This window comes from Sinohyriopsis cumingii, chromosome 15, assembly GCF_028554795.1.
Source record: "Sinohyriopsis cumingii isolate HCF-2022 chromosome 15, ASM2855479v2, whole genome shotgun sequence".
Taxonomy (NCBI): Eukaryota; Metazoa; Mollusca; class Bivalvia; order Unionida; family Unionidae; genus Sinohyriopsis; species Sinohyriopsis cumingii.
This window is the reverse complement of record NC_142975.1, coordinates 136,525,202-136,544,221: the sequence shown is the minus strand read 5'-3', so window position 1 is coordinate 136,544,221 and position 19,020 is coordinate 136,525,202. Positions and strand designations below refer to the sequence as shown.

Below are 19,020 nucleotides of genomic sequence, written 5' to 3'. Positions count from 1 at the left end.
ATTTAATCCTGACAATCAAAGAGCAAGTTGTTCAAACTATTCCTGTGCATCCGAAACATCACTATAATAAAATGCATTTCATGTGAGTTTATCAGATTTGTTTTTGAAAGTCTGTGGATAATTTACATATAAATTTCAATCATTTAATTAATTTTATTTCTGAAATATTTCTAAACAACAATGGACACCATTTTGTTATGTACATGTACCCACCAACATTTGATTGGCTGGAGTATAAAGTAACTCGGTAGGTTATTCGGATAATTATGGAGCAACTCGGTTAAATTCGGTATGAAATGGGCTATTCCATCAGTGACCATCCAGAATAGTGGAAATCTAACAAATTGGTTACCATCTACATCCACATAAATTCCCTTATGATTCCATGAACAGAACACAATGAAGTTAAAAAAATCAAGGAATCCTGAGCTATTCCAGTAGGGTTCTCAGATGATTACAAGTCATGGACACCAGTACGAAAAAGACTATACTCTGAAACAGAGCCATCAGTCTTTGATTGGAGCAGTGAAAAAACACCCTTAAAATGAAACTTGCTTCTGAAGATGCACTTACAGTTTCTAAAAGGTAATTAAGATCGTGTTTTGTGGAAAAAGAGGAAAAAAAACGAGAAAATATTTTTCAGATGCTGTTAAACCATGAATTTATTGCAATGACAGTCATTGATGAATTTATTGCAATGACAGTCATTGATACATGTATTATAATACACAAAAATTGAATGAAACATGTTAATGAAATAATTATTTGAAAACCACAGTGTAGCCAGGTAATTTAAAAGTGGTACAGTACACGAAATTTGCTAGTGTTTGGCTAACATTATAATGATATAAAAATTGTTGGATTGTACAACGATGCATTTTTCATTTAACAGATTGGATATTGATGTAAATAGGATAGATCTGTTGGTTTACACAGATGCCAAATCCTTTAATGAGGCGCAAGAACAATCCTTATATAAGCAAGGGATAGAAGAGTTGGAGGAGAAACTTCTGCATAAATCGGAACAATGCGAAAGACTGAAAAACCAATTGCAAATAGATCATTTTGGCTTGAATAAGTTATCAAGTGACAACTCTCTTATATTATTCCATACAGGTTTTTCCTTTTATCACATATTTATTGCTTTCTTGTATTCTGCCGTAAGCTCAACCCATGCAGATTGCCTACCGCAAAAGTAGTGAAACTTAGTCTGGCAGGTTGAAAATGTAATATGCTCCTTAAAGAAGAAGTTTTCACGTTTCTTTGTTGTGTAAAAGCTGGTCTTCTTGAGCAGGATCTCAGTGTTAGATTCATTTGTTCCTTGGCAACAGTAAGCCTTAAAATAGTCACTTTGACTAACTTTCTGTATTTTGTTCTTGGTGCCATTCCTGTTTGGTTACCAAGAGAGATTGTTTAAAATTAATACCAGAATGTTAATTTTTTGTCCATCCAAGAACTCAACAACCTTTGTACTCAACTCCCAGTTATTAATTTGTACTCAACTCCCAGTTATTTTTGAATTACAAAATTGCCAGCACATTTAAATGTCTTTTGGGTATTTCACCTCATGGAGCAATAACTTTTATATCTTCACTTTATACTGGTTGCATGTCAGACATGAAAATTGCAAAATTATCTTGTTGATCTTCTAGAACGAGGGGATGATGTCATGGAACACAAAGGTTTGACTCTTCATAAAGGTTTGGCTGAAAAGGGTATTACACTGCTATACCTGATTTTCTAAGCAGTAAAAGGGTATTACACTAATATACCTGATTTTCTATGCAGTAAAAGGGTATTACACTATTCAGGGCTGAGCAAATCCCATAGCCTGAAGTCCCAGACTAGTCATTTTTGAAGTCGGGCAAGTAAAATTTTCCAGGTTGCTAGTCTGGGACAAGTACTTTTTAAAAAAGTCAGGCTAGTCCTTTTTTGTGTGCTTTAATCACTATATCTACCATTATTTGGCCAATCATGCCCTCCGGGTGTACTGAATACTTGATTCTACCCCTCTTCATGTATACATTTATATCCTATTACCACTTGATTGCATATTGGGCTAAGCGACCAAATTATCGTCAAATCAAAACACGTCAAACAAAAGAAAGCCAGTGTGATCAATTAGATTAGCAGTGTTGTAAGCGGTTTTGTTGCAATGAGTTGACTCAATCTAGATCATAACGAGTGGCTCACTATGATTTTAATCCAGCGAGTCAGTGTAATTAAATTAATGAAAGGTATTTTACGGACATCAGTGTTGGTTTCCTTTATGAACTGATTAAATAACAGTAATGATTCTTTAATTTATAATTGATTATACTGATGATTAATTTCAACGTGTGATATTGTGTTTGAAGCGAAACAATTAACGCTGATTAATGAGCTGTTTTAGTTCATATTTAAAAGAGAAAATTTATGTTATGATCACTTTATAAGTAGTTGTCAAGCAGGCTGATACTCTATGGATAAAATGAGTTTGCTAAATTATTTTCGCAAGGAAGGGAAATAAAATACCCCATAAAAAATGTCAAAATAAATTTTTGATAAAAAATTCTGTAACTAAACAACAACACACAGCATATCTGAGGGGGGTACACACATATAAAGCACCTTTTTCTTTTTTTCTTGGAAGTGGGTGGGGGGGCATCTGTCTGGTGCCCCCCCCCCCCAAAAAAAAGGAAGGTAATAATGGCGATTTGGAGAAGACTTGTTTGAGGAATTCCTTAAACCAAAAGAGTTTACAAATGCTAATGAACATTTCTGCAAATGGACAAGAGCTTGAGGACTTTAACCCAGACACAGCTATCAACTGCTGGCTTAGTACTGGTGCAGGTGGCAGACATATACATGGACATATTTTTAAATCCATTAGCTAAAACATATAATGAACCTGAAGAAGCGAAATGTACAACAACAGTTTTTGAAAAATTAAATTCTTTTAAGAAATAAATATGTTGTATATTATTTCTTTTTTTCTTTCTTCTTTTCTATGGATTAAATACATATGTGTCACCAAATCTCGGCAAGTGATTGCCATTTTGGGACCAGTGAAAAGTAAGGTGGGGCTAGTGAAGAGTAAGGTGGGACTAGTGATGAGAAAGGTGGGACTAGTGAATTTTCAGAAACCACTTGTCCTGGACTAGTGGTCAAAAAAAAATATTTGCTCAGCCCTGCTATTATACCTGATTTTCTACCCAGTAAAAGGGTATTACACTAATATACCTGATTTTCTATGCAGTAAAAGGGTATTACACTAATATACCTGATTTTCCAAGCAGTAAAAGGCGGTTCATTATTAGCGAAATTGAAAAAACAGCAAATTACAAAACTTAGGATTCACACTGAACTTATGAACAGACGCATAAAAGAAAATCATTTATTTGATTCTCCTATTCCTCTTTCACTAACTTGTTCAGTAAAACAGCTTTGGTCTGTTGCATGATTCCATGCAAATTTTAGAGGTCACATTGTGCAATCATGGTCAAATGTTGGATCTTAAAGAATCTTGTTACATATAGTAATTACTTTGTCTTTTTACTTGCTGCCAGACAGCTTGGTTGAAATATATGGTTCCTAAATGCTGATAATTTTGACACCAGATCAAAAGATCACACTGCTGTAATCCGGTAACTGCAAGCTGTGTCAAAATTTGGTAATAGTACTTGTGATTTTACTTCAGTTTCAGAACTCCATTTTATTCCTTAGATATTTGACCTCTAGGACACTCCCTACTTGTGGACACTTAATTTCTAATAAACCAAATGGTGGGATATTTTTGGGATTGTATACTTTTCTGTCCAGACTTGCATCAAGCCAAGGACAGCAGAAATTTACAATCACTGCACAAGGATAGAGGTTAATTTCGTGGGTTTTTTTTTGTGTATTGCATAAGCCTTTGCTGCTTCAGGTTCTGTTTCCAACCCATGGCGCATAACTACAGTTGTAATATTTCTTACTAATTTTAACCTTCTCACCCTGATAGTGGGATCTTTGCAGCCTCTGTAAATCTCTCCTATTTTTGATGCTGTAATTCTTTTTCTTCTGATCCTGTGCCATAATGAGCTCTGGTTTTGGAGTCTTGTTTGCTCTTCAGACTTCTTTATTTTGCCCATGGTCATTTTTAAACCTTCTAATTTTATACTTTGTGGCTTTGTTAATGCTATCTGAAGATGATTCGTCATGTAATTAGAGGAGGGCAGGTCTTGAAATGATGTATGATTATACATACATACATACGTTACATACATTACATACATTACATACTCAAACCTGGCATGGTTCAAAAGGGGAAAAGCAGTGCAAAATATTAAAATTAGAGGATATGCTAATAAACTGGACTTGGGCAGCATCACCGCTTGGAATAAAATGTACACTCTATACAACCCTATTCGTGGAGATAATGTGGACTGGCAATACAATATGTCCATCCTTCAAAAGGCTGACAGTTCCATGTTTATCTTTCCTGTATTGAAATTACCTTCTGCCACACTTACTCATACAAAATTTGGTTTGGCACCTCATGGTTCTGGAAAAAACTCCAGATGTTCCAGTGAGAAATAAAAAATTGGATACAACGTAGAGAAATCTGCAAACCAGAATACACATTCTGATTACGGCCTTTAAATCTCATCAAACTATTATACCCCCATGCTACTTTTTATTAGTTGAAATTTAGTATTATGTCTTTGGATGGTTCCTGATATCCATTTATCCACAATGAAATCATAGACATAGATAATCTATCAAACACCAACAGGTTTCTTTCTTGATTTTCTAATCTTCTGTTACCTTGAAACGCAGCAAATATATGTTGTGGTGCTAAAATTCCCTGTTGAGATTCTATCTGCTAAGCAAATGAATTTGCTTTGCTTTTAACTGAGTCAGTGGTCATTGTCAGCCATGACAATGTTGACTTGCTGCCGTTATCCATAAACGATAACAACCGAGTTTCTGTGAGAGATGGAGTCATTGCTGGCATCCACAATGCAAATTTTGTTAATATTATTTTACCCGAATCTGCAGCATTATCTTAACCGAGCTTCTGTGAGAGATAAAGTCATTGTTGGCATCCACAATACAAATTTTGTTAATACATGTATTATTTTACCTGAATCTACAGCGTAATTGCATCATTGACGGTGGACTTTTGGACTAACTCAACTGTACGTTTGGCTCTGAAGATAACTTTTCTTACATGCCTGCAGAATCCAGTGACATGTGACAATGGTATCACACAGCTGAATCTACCTTGAGCATCAATTTGAGATTGTTGTGCTGCAAATCCCAAGTTAAATAATGGATTAGTGCCATGGACTACCAGGTTTACGTCAACTTCAGTGACACCGCCTAAGTTTCTTGGTTGTCTTATGTCATACTGTGTATGGTTAGTATGGTCAGTAATATCCTTTGAGGACATCATTGATGGACCAGCAAACCTTGAATAATCATCGTAGCTACATCAACGTCATTGTGACATACTTCGATTTGTCTACTATCAATCATGTACATGATCAGGGATCGTCCTGGGCTTCGCCAATGTCGCAAATTGCGATTTTTTTTTCCTTATTGGCGACAAAAATATCCCATCTGGCGATTTTTTTGGCGACAGACTTTTTGGTTATTTAATTTGTACATACAATCATAGATTTGGACTGGATAAATTAAAAGGGAGAAAGATAGGAAGCCTTTGTTCGTATTGACAACCCCATCTTTACAGTGCATTGTTACATCATAATCTGCTTATGCTGACATCTGGGCTGAGTACTGTATGCTGTGATACAGTCAATCATGCTACCGAACTATACCTACAACTGACCGACTTCTGAAGACGCGAATAGAACAGATACAATTAATTGAATGGCTAAATCTTCTGGTTTTTTTTTTTTTTTTAAACATATACCAGTACAATAGTTTTGCTGAACCTTCATAGAAAACTGATAACCTTTGAAGTACCGACTACTGTGTATAAATACAAAGCAAATGGAAAAATCTCAATCACAATTATGTCTGTCGTCAGTGCAGCATTTTACTCATTGATCTTTTCCTTTTGCCATCAATCCGTGTTACGGCTGCTGAGACTTAAACTCCGAAACAAGAAATAGCACAAAAAAAACCAACAACCAGTTTTGCATAATTAATACTAATTATTTATTTCTTAAAATACAAGAGTGAAAGAATCTCTAAATTGGGTGTGAATTTATGCTTATATATACGGTCCAATATTGCCAGGTGTTGACTCGTGTAAGTTTCATTCGTGGGAATGTAGATCCTATTTTGTTTGTCGAGAAAATGTATACAGCATTCAGTGATCATTCCTGGGATTTAGGAAGCAATTCACTACAAGCTTTGTTAAGCTAGCCATAAGGGGGAGGGGGGGCTGCTGATAGACTACTGGTGTCACCTGTCAGTGCTGTGGACTGTGAACGTGGATTCAGTAAGATGAACCTCATAAAAACTGACATCAGAAATAAACTCTGCATCTCATCTCTCGAGAATTTCATGAGAATCAGCATGTACAGATGTGAAAAATTAGACTTTGAAACTGCATTCAACAAGTGGGCAGCCCTAACATTGCGACGGATCTTCATGTAACACTTTGTAACATTTTGTTAATGCTTGTTGTAATTAAAGAATTAAGTAACCCATCTTTTGTTATTTTCATTGCCTGTTACATTAATAGACTAAATTAACACTTGGAAAAATGTACACTACTTGTTCTGGCGACACTTGAAAATTGGCGACAAAATATTGAGGTTGGCGATTTTTTTGGCGACAGCTTTTTAAAAGCCAGGACCATCCCTGTACATGGCATTTTTAAATAACCTTCATACCTAATTGTTTTGCAATTGGGATAGCTTTTGGGGTTATCCCTCTAAATAAACTTTAACAACTTTGCCGAATCCATCTCCATAGATCATTTGTTAAATCAGTATTCGTGAATTTATCACCCTGATGCTTTGGGTCTAAGTTGGGCATTGTGTATAATCATATTACAGTATTTTGTTGTCTAATTGATCACTCACTGTAGTAATCGTCAGTAATTTCATTGATCAGCGCCCGATAAACTGCCCATGATGCCACCAGTAAATAAACACTGAAAAATAGCGGCTGCTTTATTAATGATGTCATTGGAATTGTTGCCAGCTTGTCTTCCACCACTCAGAATTTATAGTTGATCAACATCAGTGGGGCTGTTCTTTGGGCAAAGTTCTACTTGAATCGCTGCCAGTTCAGCAATCATATTAGCACCTTGTTTTTTACAGCGTCAGTTGTGAGTGGCAAGGCCACTACTGGTTGCTTTTTCTTAAACTGCACAAGGTGGCCCAATTTATGATCTCTTAGGTGATAATATATCTCCAAGTAATGGATTTTTAGTAACTTCCTTCGCTCGTTTCTCAAGTTCTTCAAATACAGGCTTATATTTCTCTCTGATTAGATTTATACCATGGTTGTTTCAAAACACAAAAGGAACCCACTTTGATTCTGGAACATCTGCAGTTTCTGAGTCCAACAAAGTATCACAAATCAAATATCCTTCTGCAGCAACTGCTGTAGTTTTTTTAAAAGTTTTATAAAACCTTCGGTAATTTTGGCAGCTTGATTTTTAACAAGTTATGGTTCTGGTGCAATGAGATCCCTCACTTCAGTGATTTCATCACCAGCTTTGTCGATTCAGTTAATTGCTTCAGTCCTCTATTTCTTCCTGTAATGGTAGTTGAGCAGCAACTATTTCAGGTGGAAGCTTTTGGATAATCTTTTTGCTTTTTTTGTTCATTTTGCTATTTGTTCGGTTGATATAGCTGTTTGTTCCAATGATGGAAGAAGATTTGTAATGGCTTTTTTGACTGGTTTAAATAACTGGTCTGTACACTCTGTAAATTTCTTGAGCTTCCTGCCATTGTTGTAATTGTTGCTTGACAGAATCACGAACTGGAAGATACTTTAATTGTATCATGTCGTCGTTGAGTTAATTTTGCCATATGAGATTCAATAGTAAGCACAGAATCACTCATTATTATACAACGATTGCAGATCACCAAGTCAGCAGATGTACAAGGTTTTAATGTAATACAGTAATTTATTATTTTTTTGAACTACAGTGAATTGCCTGATCTCAGTTGCACTCAAAATTTAGACATTGCCCTGGTCATGTGTTTGTGTTAAAGATACCTGTGTTATTAATAACACATAGTATTTTCCACATGAAGTCATGTGGTTGAATGTGCAATAACTCGCTGGGATTTTATAAAGTAAAAGTTCATTATTGTACACTCGTTAGAGAAATATACCTGAGACATTAAATATAAATACTTGATAAATAAATTATACTATCTAAATGGTTGTTTATATTTAATGTCAGTCTGTTCATTAAGTGCTTATGCTCATATAAATTATTTTATGTTTTATTTTTAACCCTTTACCTCATGCAAGCGTCTTTGGACGCCTCTACTCCATTCACATGGAAGCACCCTTTGATGCCTCTACAAGATTTGCATGGAAGCACCTTTTGATGCCTGCTGTAAACATCAGCCATTTTGAGCTGTTTTTCATAGCGCCACCTTCGGGGAAACCCCCCCATTAGATACATTCATATCTGCGAATGACAATTATGTCAGAATATGTGGTTGCTATTTATGTACTGGTCGATATCTGCTATTTAAAGTAACTGGGTCGTAATCTCCACTTTCCAAAATGGCAGTCGTGGATTTCATTCAGTACGTATGAAGTTTTCACGATTAGAATCACAACCATGAAAGATTCAATAGCTTAGGTAAAGGCTCTGATATTGATGTAGGCAGCAATTAGTTTTTATAACTTATCAAATTCAGATGACTTAGTGATGTAGACGCAGATGAAAACCTTGTAAATTTCGAGTATCGGAAATGGAAGCTACAGTTGGTCATGCGGCCTCACTGACATGACAGTGAACGAGTTCTGTCTCGAATTTAAAGCATATAAAAAATTCTTCTGTGAAAAATAATTACACAGCTATAACAATCGGACTTTACTCTTAAATTTTTCCACATATAATAGATGTGTACCAAAAATGTAAAATGGTTAAAACTGCTGTTAAACGTAACATACACTACATTGCTTAACAGTTCACAGGCAGGCCTATGCGTATGCTGTCGACTAGGTAACAGGTGTTCTATTTATAGCACGCTGCACTTTGTCACTATGCTATATGAGGTAAAGGGTTAACTGAGACAGAGGCCAAAGTGGTTAAAGCATACAAACTTTTAATTGATGAGTGAAAACGATTTCATGAGTTCAAGTCCAAAACACGCAATAGATATATTGTCAGCATCTTTGACAGATGCTATTATAGTGGGGGGAACACGCAGTGCATTGAAAAAAGAAGAGATATAGTTGAATGGGTAATTGTAATCTTATAAAATTAAAACTAACCCAAGTGGATCTTTCCTGGTCCCTCCGAACCCCAAAAAGGGTGTTAATTTTAAAGCACCCAGGGTTCACTAAGGGTGTTTGTGCTTGATTAAAAATTAACAAACTAGATAACTATTTTGCACTTAGCCATCCAACAATTGCAATGGAGAAAGAAAAATGGAGTTAAGAAAAATCCTCTGAATCTCTAAAATTTTGCTCTTAGCATTCCAACAGTTGCAATGGAAAAAGAAAAATATAACAATTACCTGAAATTCAACAGATATCCAATGTTATTCAACCTGGTCGCAGCATTTCCTTTTGGTACTTTTTCATAGGTCAGATTATGTTATGGTGGCTCTGAGAGGCTCGTATAAATTTAGGACATTCGCAAGAAATGTTTTGTCTCATGTTCATAAAAGTGTCTGATTCTTCAGTGAGACTTTATTGGTTGGGTAACAAAACTTTGTTGGCTGCCATTTTGTGTTTAGTCAGGCCCCCCTCCCCCCCGTGCTGCTAAAAAATACAACACTTATCAAAGAGACCCAAACTATTGAATGCCAAATGTCTTAAGATGATTTTTTTTATATGATATAAAAATTTTTTTTAGATTTTAATGATGAAGGTATCTTGGTACTGATAATAATTGTCACAAAATATATTATCTGTGAATAACATATTTAATTGCATAACAATCTCTGATTTAGAGAGAACCCTGCAGGCATTACTGATTAATATAGGCTCATCTAGTCAACATCCATGTATGAAGAAAACTCAGTTTAGGTAAGAAACCACCGGTCCATTTTTCTTAAGCCTGCTTCAGTTTACTTCAGCAGTGAGCTCAGTCCAAATGGATGCGGGAGGTCGTGGGTTCGATCCCCGGCCGAGTCATACCAAAGACTTACAAAAATGGTACTAACAGCTGCTTCGCTTGGCGCTCAGCATTAAGAGGTTAGTGTTAGGACTGGTCGGCCCGGTGTCAGGATAATGTGACTGGGTGGGACATCATGCTACATGTCTGCGGCATGATGCCCCAGTGCTAGACATCACTGTAAACTGCCACATTGCAGACATCGTAGCGATATGACTGGAAAATTGTTAAAGCTACGTTAAAAATCCAAATCACAACACACCAAACAATTTTAGTATTGACTGTAAATTAGAGTGTTGATGAATGGATATGCACACCGACACAAAAGTGATCAGTCAATAAGTCATGTTTCTGCCAAGGCGGGCAAGACAAAAAGTTAATTGTGAGAGGTGCCAAGGCGGGCAAGACAAAAAATGAATTGTGAGGGGTGCCAAGGCTGGCTAGACAAAAATGAATTGTGAGGGGTGCCAAAGCAGGCAAGACAAAAATGAAATTGTGAGGGGTGCAATAGAATCTACCCAATATTTTTCATTTTCTTAGTTCAAAGACAACCTAGTGATAGAAATAGAAGATGTCGAATTGGGAAACAACCAATAATCTCTCTTAATTTTAATGTAAAAATGTACATTAAGAGAATAGGTATATCTTGAGAAAATAAAATAAACACTTTTGCAATTCACTCTAATAAATTACACTATCAAACTACAATGCATGAATGATACTAACAAATTTTATTTTGTTGAATATGGATACAGAAGAGTGAACACACAATTGGCACATATACACACTGTATTAGGATTTTCTCGTTCACTCTATTATATATAAAACAAAGTTATACTAACAGGACTTCTGTTAGCATATTTTATATATATTTTTTTACAATCACTATTCCAGTATAGGCTACCTGGTAATACTCCCCACCTGCGATCCATGTCCACCAAACAGAATTATTTTTAAAAAGGTTTTCAGTACTGTGCTCTGAAATAGTATTCCAGTTGAGATTAGAAAAGCCCATTCTATTTCCTTCTTCCAAACACAATATATCCAGTGGCTTCAGAGATGCAGCTTAAATAAATAAATTCTTTGTATGAGGGCCTCAAGGCAGATTAGTTCTTAGCTAATTGTGTTACCTACTTTAAATAAGGTCATTATTATTTTATTATTATTATTATTATTATTATTATTACTATAGTCCTGTATACCCCCATATTAGAATTTTATAGGGTACATAAAGGATGTTAAAGGGTTCAACTTTCTAAGTTTCTAGAGTAAGCTGCGTGTCTGTGTGTATGTATGAGAGGTCTCACTAGGATTTTGAAACTAGAAGTGCAGGACTGCTATATTAGTAAAAATAGGAGTCCCACCAATGAAAGTTGCAGTCCCCTGCCCGAAGCATGTTAGGCATAGCTGAAATGGCTAAATGTCCATTATAATGCCTGGAATAAAGAGACACAAAACCATGTCAGTTTTATTTGTTTCTAATTATTTGTTATTCTTTAATTATTTATGTATTAAAATTGATGTCCTGTCAGCCAACTTGGGAACACTCAACACAAGGCCATTATTTAGGCAACAATACATTGTGCCCTACAAAACAAAACTATTTAACAGGGCATTTGACATTGTAGAACTAGATGATTGGGAATTAGTCCTACAATATAAGACACATCACTGAATATTTTTGTTTTGGGGGTAATACGTCTTACATTGTACTGCTAATTGTGAAATTGAATTTTACATTGAGCATTCATGTACTCCAAATGCTGTGTTACATTACTCTTGTATTGATCTTTTTAAAGCTTGTAAAATGGTGTTTATTTGTCCATTTTTCTGATTGGACATGTTTTGAACTTTGAAAAGAGCCATCTCGCTCTGACATTTTCCATCATGTATCATCTACAAGTCACACTGTGAAGAATTTTGCTTAGCATCTGGCACAAGTTTCTATAAAAACAAGGACTGGTCTGCTACCTAACTATCCTATCAATACAGTGAATCTGTGAGGCAAAGTTCAGATTGAAGAAACCTTTTGTTTTCTTGGAAATGAGTCATATACAGTGGCTATGAATAGAAAACAAAGAAAAGTCTTGTACCAGTGCATACGGTGGGGGTGCCCACCTGTAGCCAGACTAAACTACCATCAGCAGCACTTGTGAACCAGGGGAACAGCCTCCGCATATCAATGTCCTTGACATGAAGGCTTTCACCAAGGCCTTTCACTTCTGGGAAGATTTACTCTCAGGCAAAATGGTTCTCATCATGTCCAACAACTTGGTAGTGGTGATCTCCTCCAACGTGGAGGAGGGGGGGGGGGGGACAGCAAATCACCCAACCTGTGTGTTCTGATTTGGCAGTTTCTACATTGGTGTGACAATCTCCATATCAACGTACAAGTTAGACACATTCCCAGCAGATTCATTGTCTTGGCCAACACTATCCAGGAGAGGTCAAATCTTTCACACAGAATGATCTCTAAAACCATCGATTGTCACTCGGATATGTGCATTTTGTGGCCACTCGATTTACCTTTTTGTGACAAGGTGGAATCAACGGTTACAGATCTTTGACTCTCAAGTTTGAGACCCAGAAGCTTGGGCTGCGGATGTGCTGTCAGTCAGTTCGGAGGGGTTGTGGGCCTTAGCTGATACCAAAAATAATACAAAACTTACGCGGTCAGAATTGCAAGATATTCTGATCATCCCTCTCAGGTTGGACAAGTCCCGGGTCACCAATCTACTCTAGTGATAGAGCTACCCAGGAAGGTCCCAGCCAACCAGAATCTCCTTATGCAACCATGGTCGAGGGAGTTCCATCTCTGTCTGGACTGTCTTTTTCAGCATGCTTGGCTTTTATGAGGACAGCTTTGTGAGACAAACAATTTATATCTTTGATTGTGGAGAGAATCTCGAGAGAATAAGGCCCTCCACTCTGAAGGCTTGCGAGGGCAAGTGTTGCACGTTAAGCGATTGGTGCCAGATCCATCACATTGTCCATTTGAGTGCCTCATTCCCTCAGCTTTATTCTTTGGCACTTTGAGGAGAAACAGTTGGGCCCCATCACTATCAAAGGCTACCAATCTATGATATTAGACACATTCTAACATCATGGCCAATTTGACGTTGGTCATGATAAAGACCTTTCAGATTTGTTAGCCAATTTTAATCTCCATCGACCAAAATGCATAACCCTGTTTCCCAATGGAATTTGTCCTGGGTTCTAACATGATTAAACTCATTTATGTTCCAACCTCTAGCCCACACTTCGCTGAAGTTTCTATCATACAAGACTTGTTTCCTGATAGCTTTAGCTTCCGGAGTCAGCGAGTTACTTGCCCTTTCAGTCGACCTCAACTATCTTCAGTTCGGATTGGATGGTTCAGTGGTCCTCCTGACACAACCAGGCTTTGTAGACAAAAAACCGGTTACTGTTTATCGGCAACCAAAGAATTGCCATTTTCTCCTTCTCTTCCATAGACATTTCGAGAGCAGAGTCATGCCTGTCCTCACTCTAAAGCACTGCTTAAAAGGCACAGAGACAAGTCATGGCATGTGCTAACACCTTTCTTCCAGTGAAGACTGGAAATCAAGACATCACCCTTCAAGCCCTTACTTCATGGCTGAGGTTGGTTATTTGCTCTGTGTACTCTGAGATCTCTCAAGAAAAGAGTTGCCTCAAAAAGATTACAGCTTATGAAATTAGAGCCATCTCTGCGAGCCTGGCATTCAAGCGTAACGTTTTGATCTAAGATATTGTAGATATTGGCTGGCATGCAGAGTCAACCTTCTTGAGTTTTTACCTCATATCAGTTAGAGTGTTAGCTTTGTTGGATTTGCTAGTGAAACTTTTGTAGGTACAAAGATCTCAACTTCATCTTCTCAACCATAGATAAGAGTCCCAGGCCAAGGGATCCCAGGCTGTGTTGCTTGTGTAATTAGGATAATGGGTTATCTTTCACATGGGAAATCCAGCTATTCTTTCCCAGAAGGATACCCAAGGTAGAGGTCAGATGCTCAGCATACCTTCTTCCTCTCTCTTACCTAATCTCCTAATGTAATGTGATTGGGAACTTATTGGATGGAGAAAGCAAATTTTTAAGTAAATGATGTTTCTCCAAGAATGCTAACCCAATCACATTACTTAAAAGCCCCCTCCTCCCCCCGCCCGAGGCCCCGAGTGGCCGAGTGGTCTAAAGCGCTCTCCATTACGGATCACTGCCATCTCACCTCTGTCTGCGTAGGTTCGAGTCTCGGATTCTGCCAATGTGGGTATGTGAGAAAGCATGCCAGTAGCTTCTTGAGGGTCGGTGGTTCTTTCCAGGGATTTCCTGGGTTCTTCCTCCACCATTAATACTGGCCGCCATGTATAGCCTATTGTGTGCTGAAAAATGGCGTAAAACACAACAACAACAACAACAACAACAACCCAACCCAACCCCCATACAAGCATCCTTGTTAATATCTCGCTTGGCTAAACACTGGCAACACATGGTGGTATGAAGGGGAGTAATGGGCAAGAGTTACATGCCCTTTGTATGTTTATAGTAGATAGGATAAGATGATTTTTGTCTTTTAGTAGGGTTGGATTTGCGAGGTAGCAGGCTAATATTCCTAATGTAATGTGATTGGGTAAGGATTCTTGGAGAAACATAATTTACTTGAAAATTTGCTTTCTGTAAGCTGGAAATCTATCAGCAATGTATAATGCAACCAACACGACTCATAGGATTCAGTGTTAATGCATCATTTTTAATTTTGTTGCATGTGTTATCGGAAACCATGAAGATGATGCTCCTTAATTTACTAAACATCAAGGAATACAACCTAAGAAATGCCATCATCCTTTGGGATGCTGTAGGGCCAAGAAGGAGAAGGTCAGAGACAAGGTCATCCGATGATGAATCACATACAGAAAATGAATATAAATTTACAACTTTCAGTGAGTCTAGTTTGTGAAATACAGTTGTTATTGCTTTTAGTTGATATTAATGAATAATACTTGCATAATTACAAACTGAACTGGATTCTGTCTGATTTTAGCAGGATCATTGAGATTTAGGCATGATCAGCACAAAAATTAGTCATGGTGATCCATTAAGACACTGAAAAAGTCCTTATTTTAACCTCGGAAAGGGCAGTAGAATATTTCTTTTGTGACAAACCATTTTACTTACAAATACTGAAATATTTCTGCAATATTATCTTCATTTATATAAAATCAGTTACTATCTCACCCCTGAAGATTTTCTCGGGTAGCATTTTGCGTAGGATGGCCAATTGCAGGGACTAGTATTTGTGTCATGTTGTTTCAAATATGTTCTTGTTTAGTCTGGTAAGGCTGATTGTTTATGAAACCCTCATGGTCCAAAAATATAAACTTGGACTTGCATGATATTGATTTGCTTGCTGCTCTGGTTTCTGATTGCTTGCAGCTGGTGTTAGAAGGGTCATAGAACAGGTTTTGGAACACCACTCTTCACATACTCAAATTTAAGTCTTTTTTTAACATTGTCAACTTTTATATTTCAATAATAGTTGAGGTTGAGGACATTTTCTGGGAGACTAAAGCTTTTTAGTATTTGTCTGTCAGAGCAAGTGGATTTTTGGAGATTTTTCAACTTCAGCAATAAATATATGAATTTGTAAGTTTATATTTTCTCCTGTTGTGAAAAGCATGTAATAAAGAACACCAAATTCAAGCCCATCTGTGCCATAAAACATCCAAAACACAAGCAGTAATGAAACTTTGTTCGGTGCCTTTTATGAGGTACCATATATACTAGCTTATAAGTTAATTCAAGATGCAAACAACAAAGATCTGATGTACCATAATGTGCCTTCAGATCAGGGTCCATGTTTTTTTTTTTTATATTACTCCTAACAAACTGCACAGACTCAGATCTGCTGGCACATTATGCAGCAGCAGATCTGGGTCTGTGCAGATGGACTCGACTTATAAGTGAGTTTATATGGTAACTGCAGTTGACAAAGTACTCTCATATTTATTTTTCCAGTGCCAAGATGATATATGCAAAGATAATTTTCATCCGGCGAAATGGAACTGATGGCACCTACTATCCACTAACAAGCAGAACGTGTTTATTTGGAAGGTATGTAACTTGTACCTTTGTAGTAGAAGAGCCCTTGGATTACAAAATTGATTGTTGATGCAGTTGATCCATTTTATCAAGGAACTGTTATTTTCAGTGAAATGATGAATTAATTTAGTCAGTTATAATTTTTTTAAAATTTTGGTCTCAATTTAGTCCTTCAACATTACCACTGTTTTGTTAAGGCTATCTTAAAAATTGCCCCAGGTTTGACATGGACAGATTGATCAAATGCTAATCATTCTTCAGTCAGTCAGTGATGCAAGTTTTCTGGATTTTGACTGATTTCTGGCTTTCAGACATTACACAACAGGTTCCAAAGTTTCAGATTCATTTTTGTATTATCTCATTTTTGTATTATCTGAACAAAGTCTTTTATTTATTCTCAGCATTCATGTTTTTCATCATTGCAGTATCTGTAAACTATGTTCTGATTGGTTCATGTAAATAATGACTGGCAGTTTTGATTGTTTCATGTAAACAATGACTGGCAGTTTTGATTGGTTCATGTAAACCATCACTGGCAGTTTTGATTGGTGTCAACCAGTGCAAAGTGGGGTAGTAAATAACTTGTCATATGTAAGTGTCAGGTCATTTTCGAAAACCAGATGTAAGAAAGCATTTCTGATGGTGAAAATAATTTAAAAATTAAGTGTGTTAGATTGCAGTGCAGGTATCAATTGCTAAAGAAGGAGTAAGAAATAAATTTAAGCAGGAATCACTGCTGTACAAGGATTTTAATGGGGTATTTATGTTTGACAACAGTAAAATAAAAAAAATTAAGCATCCCAGGATGCTTGATATGCATGTTATATGATGACAAGATTACATATCGGTCACCAGGAAAAAATAATTGTACAGACATGGTCTGATACTCCTCCGGTGGCCTAGTGATTAGAGCATCCACCTTGGATGCGGGAGGTCGTGGGCTCAATCCCCGGCTGAGTCATACCAAAGACTTATAAAAATGGTACTTGCTTGGTGCTCAGCATTAAGAGGTTAGTGTTATGACTGGTCGGCCTGGTGTCAGGATAAAGTGACTGGGTGGGACATCATGCTACATGTCTGCAGCATGATGCCCCAGTACTAGACATCACTAAAACTGCCACACTGCAGACAACATAGCAATATGACTGAAAAATTGTTAAAGCTATGTTAACAATCCAAATCACACTCACACACAGAGAGACATGGTCAGGAAAACATTGTAAATATATGAGAGCAAAATGAACCCAATACTAAAAAATATATCTTAAGTAGCTGTAAAAGCACAAAAAGGGACTTGTGAGACAAAAGAAAAAGAGATCAGGTTAAATGCAACAGCGCTATAGTGAGCTTGTGTGTGATTTGGATTTTGAACGAAGCTTTAAAAAAATTTTGTTAGGTAAGGTAAACATGTACATGTATCATTGCAGATTAGTTCTTATATTGCCTATGTTACTACTAAACGTTTAAATTTTAGTAAACTGTTTTAACTTTCTAATTGTTGGCTAACTCAAGAATTTGTAGACATCTTGCAGGAACTATATCCTGCAATATTGTATCTTTCAGAGCAGTGGAAGTAATTGTTGATGAGGATTGATACTGTTCGTAGGTTTGGAGTGATGACATGTTTTCACCTTTCAGAAAAAAAATTTAAGCAATTTTTAGAACATTCATAACCACAAATAAACAAAGGCAACTAAAAAAAGGGAGTAATGGAATTATCTTTTTAGAAATATAAGAAGTTGTTCTGTAAGTAGCTGAAATACTTTGGACATCCTGTATGGCCACCGTGACAGTCATCTTGAGAATCCTGTTATTCCTCAATGAATGTTTGTATTGACTGCAAGACTTATGGTGTCCATATGGTCATAAATTAGAGTTGGCCGAGTGGTCTAAAATGCTCACTGTTCTGGATCACTGCCATCTCACCTCAGTCTGCGTGGGTTCAAGTCCAAGGCTCGGCTAGCATGGGTACGTGGGAAAGCCTGCCAGGAGCTTCTCGTGGGTTGGTGGTTCTTCCATGGGTTTTCCATAGTTCTTCCTCCAAGTTATACTGGCTGCCATGTATAGCCTATCTTGTGCTGAAAAATGGCGTTAAACCATAGAACAACAACAAGAAGAAATCAGAGTTTGCCAGACCTCAAAAATATGGCCTTCGTGCAGCCATCTTGAAAATTATTTATTGCTGTTTCTTTTTAGTATAGGGGCATATTGACAGGTTTTTATTTTGTTTTGACTATGATATTTTACATGATGTTGATTCAGAATGAAAATGGTATACATCTGACATCCAGCACTGAATCCCCAGTGACCATCATGAAAATTGTATTATTGCTACCTCATTTCAACAGATGTTAAGATTTAAAAGAATATTTTATTAAAGTCTGTCTAGTTGGTCCTAAATGAAACATGCTTTTCAGACATGCCTTTGGAAAGCAAACTTGGATGTGGCTTGGAAATCTTATTACTGCTTATGAAAGATGGTCATATCAACATGGCATTTTCTCACCGTTTGTTTGTAATACAAACAATCCAGGGTGAGCGTCCAAAGTTGTAAAAATCTTGTCATAGCTTGTACTTCTGAACTAATGGTATAGCCACTTTAAAAGGATGCAGTCTAAACTCCAGTATGGCTGCCTGGATGTCCATCAAATAAATTTTTACATGGCTACTT

General features: G+C 36.8%; 1 protein-coding gene and 1 pseudogene across 1 annotated transcript in view; one reads left to right on the top strand and one right to left on the bottom strand.

Moving 5' to 3' along the window:
- The window catches only part of LOC149782856 (uncharacterized), a 233,243-nt gene that overhangs the window by 11,330 nt on the left and 202,893 nt on the right, over positions 1 to 19,020 (top strand). Inside the window, exon 2 of the mRNA XM_089934391.1 lies at positions 16,266 to 16,361. Coding sequence (XP_089790517.1) covers positions 16,273 to 16,361 — 89 coding nt within the window. The 5' untranslated portion in view covers positions 16,266 to 16,272. The remainder of the gene's footprint in view (positions 1 to 16,265; positions 16,362 to 19,020) is intronic.
- LOC149782857 (uncharacterized) lies at positions 3,509 to 4,181 on the bottom strand (annotated as a pseudogene).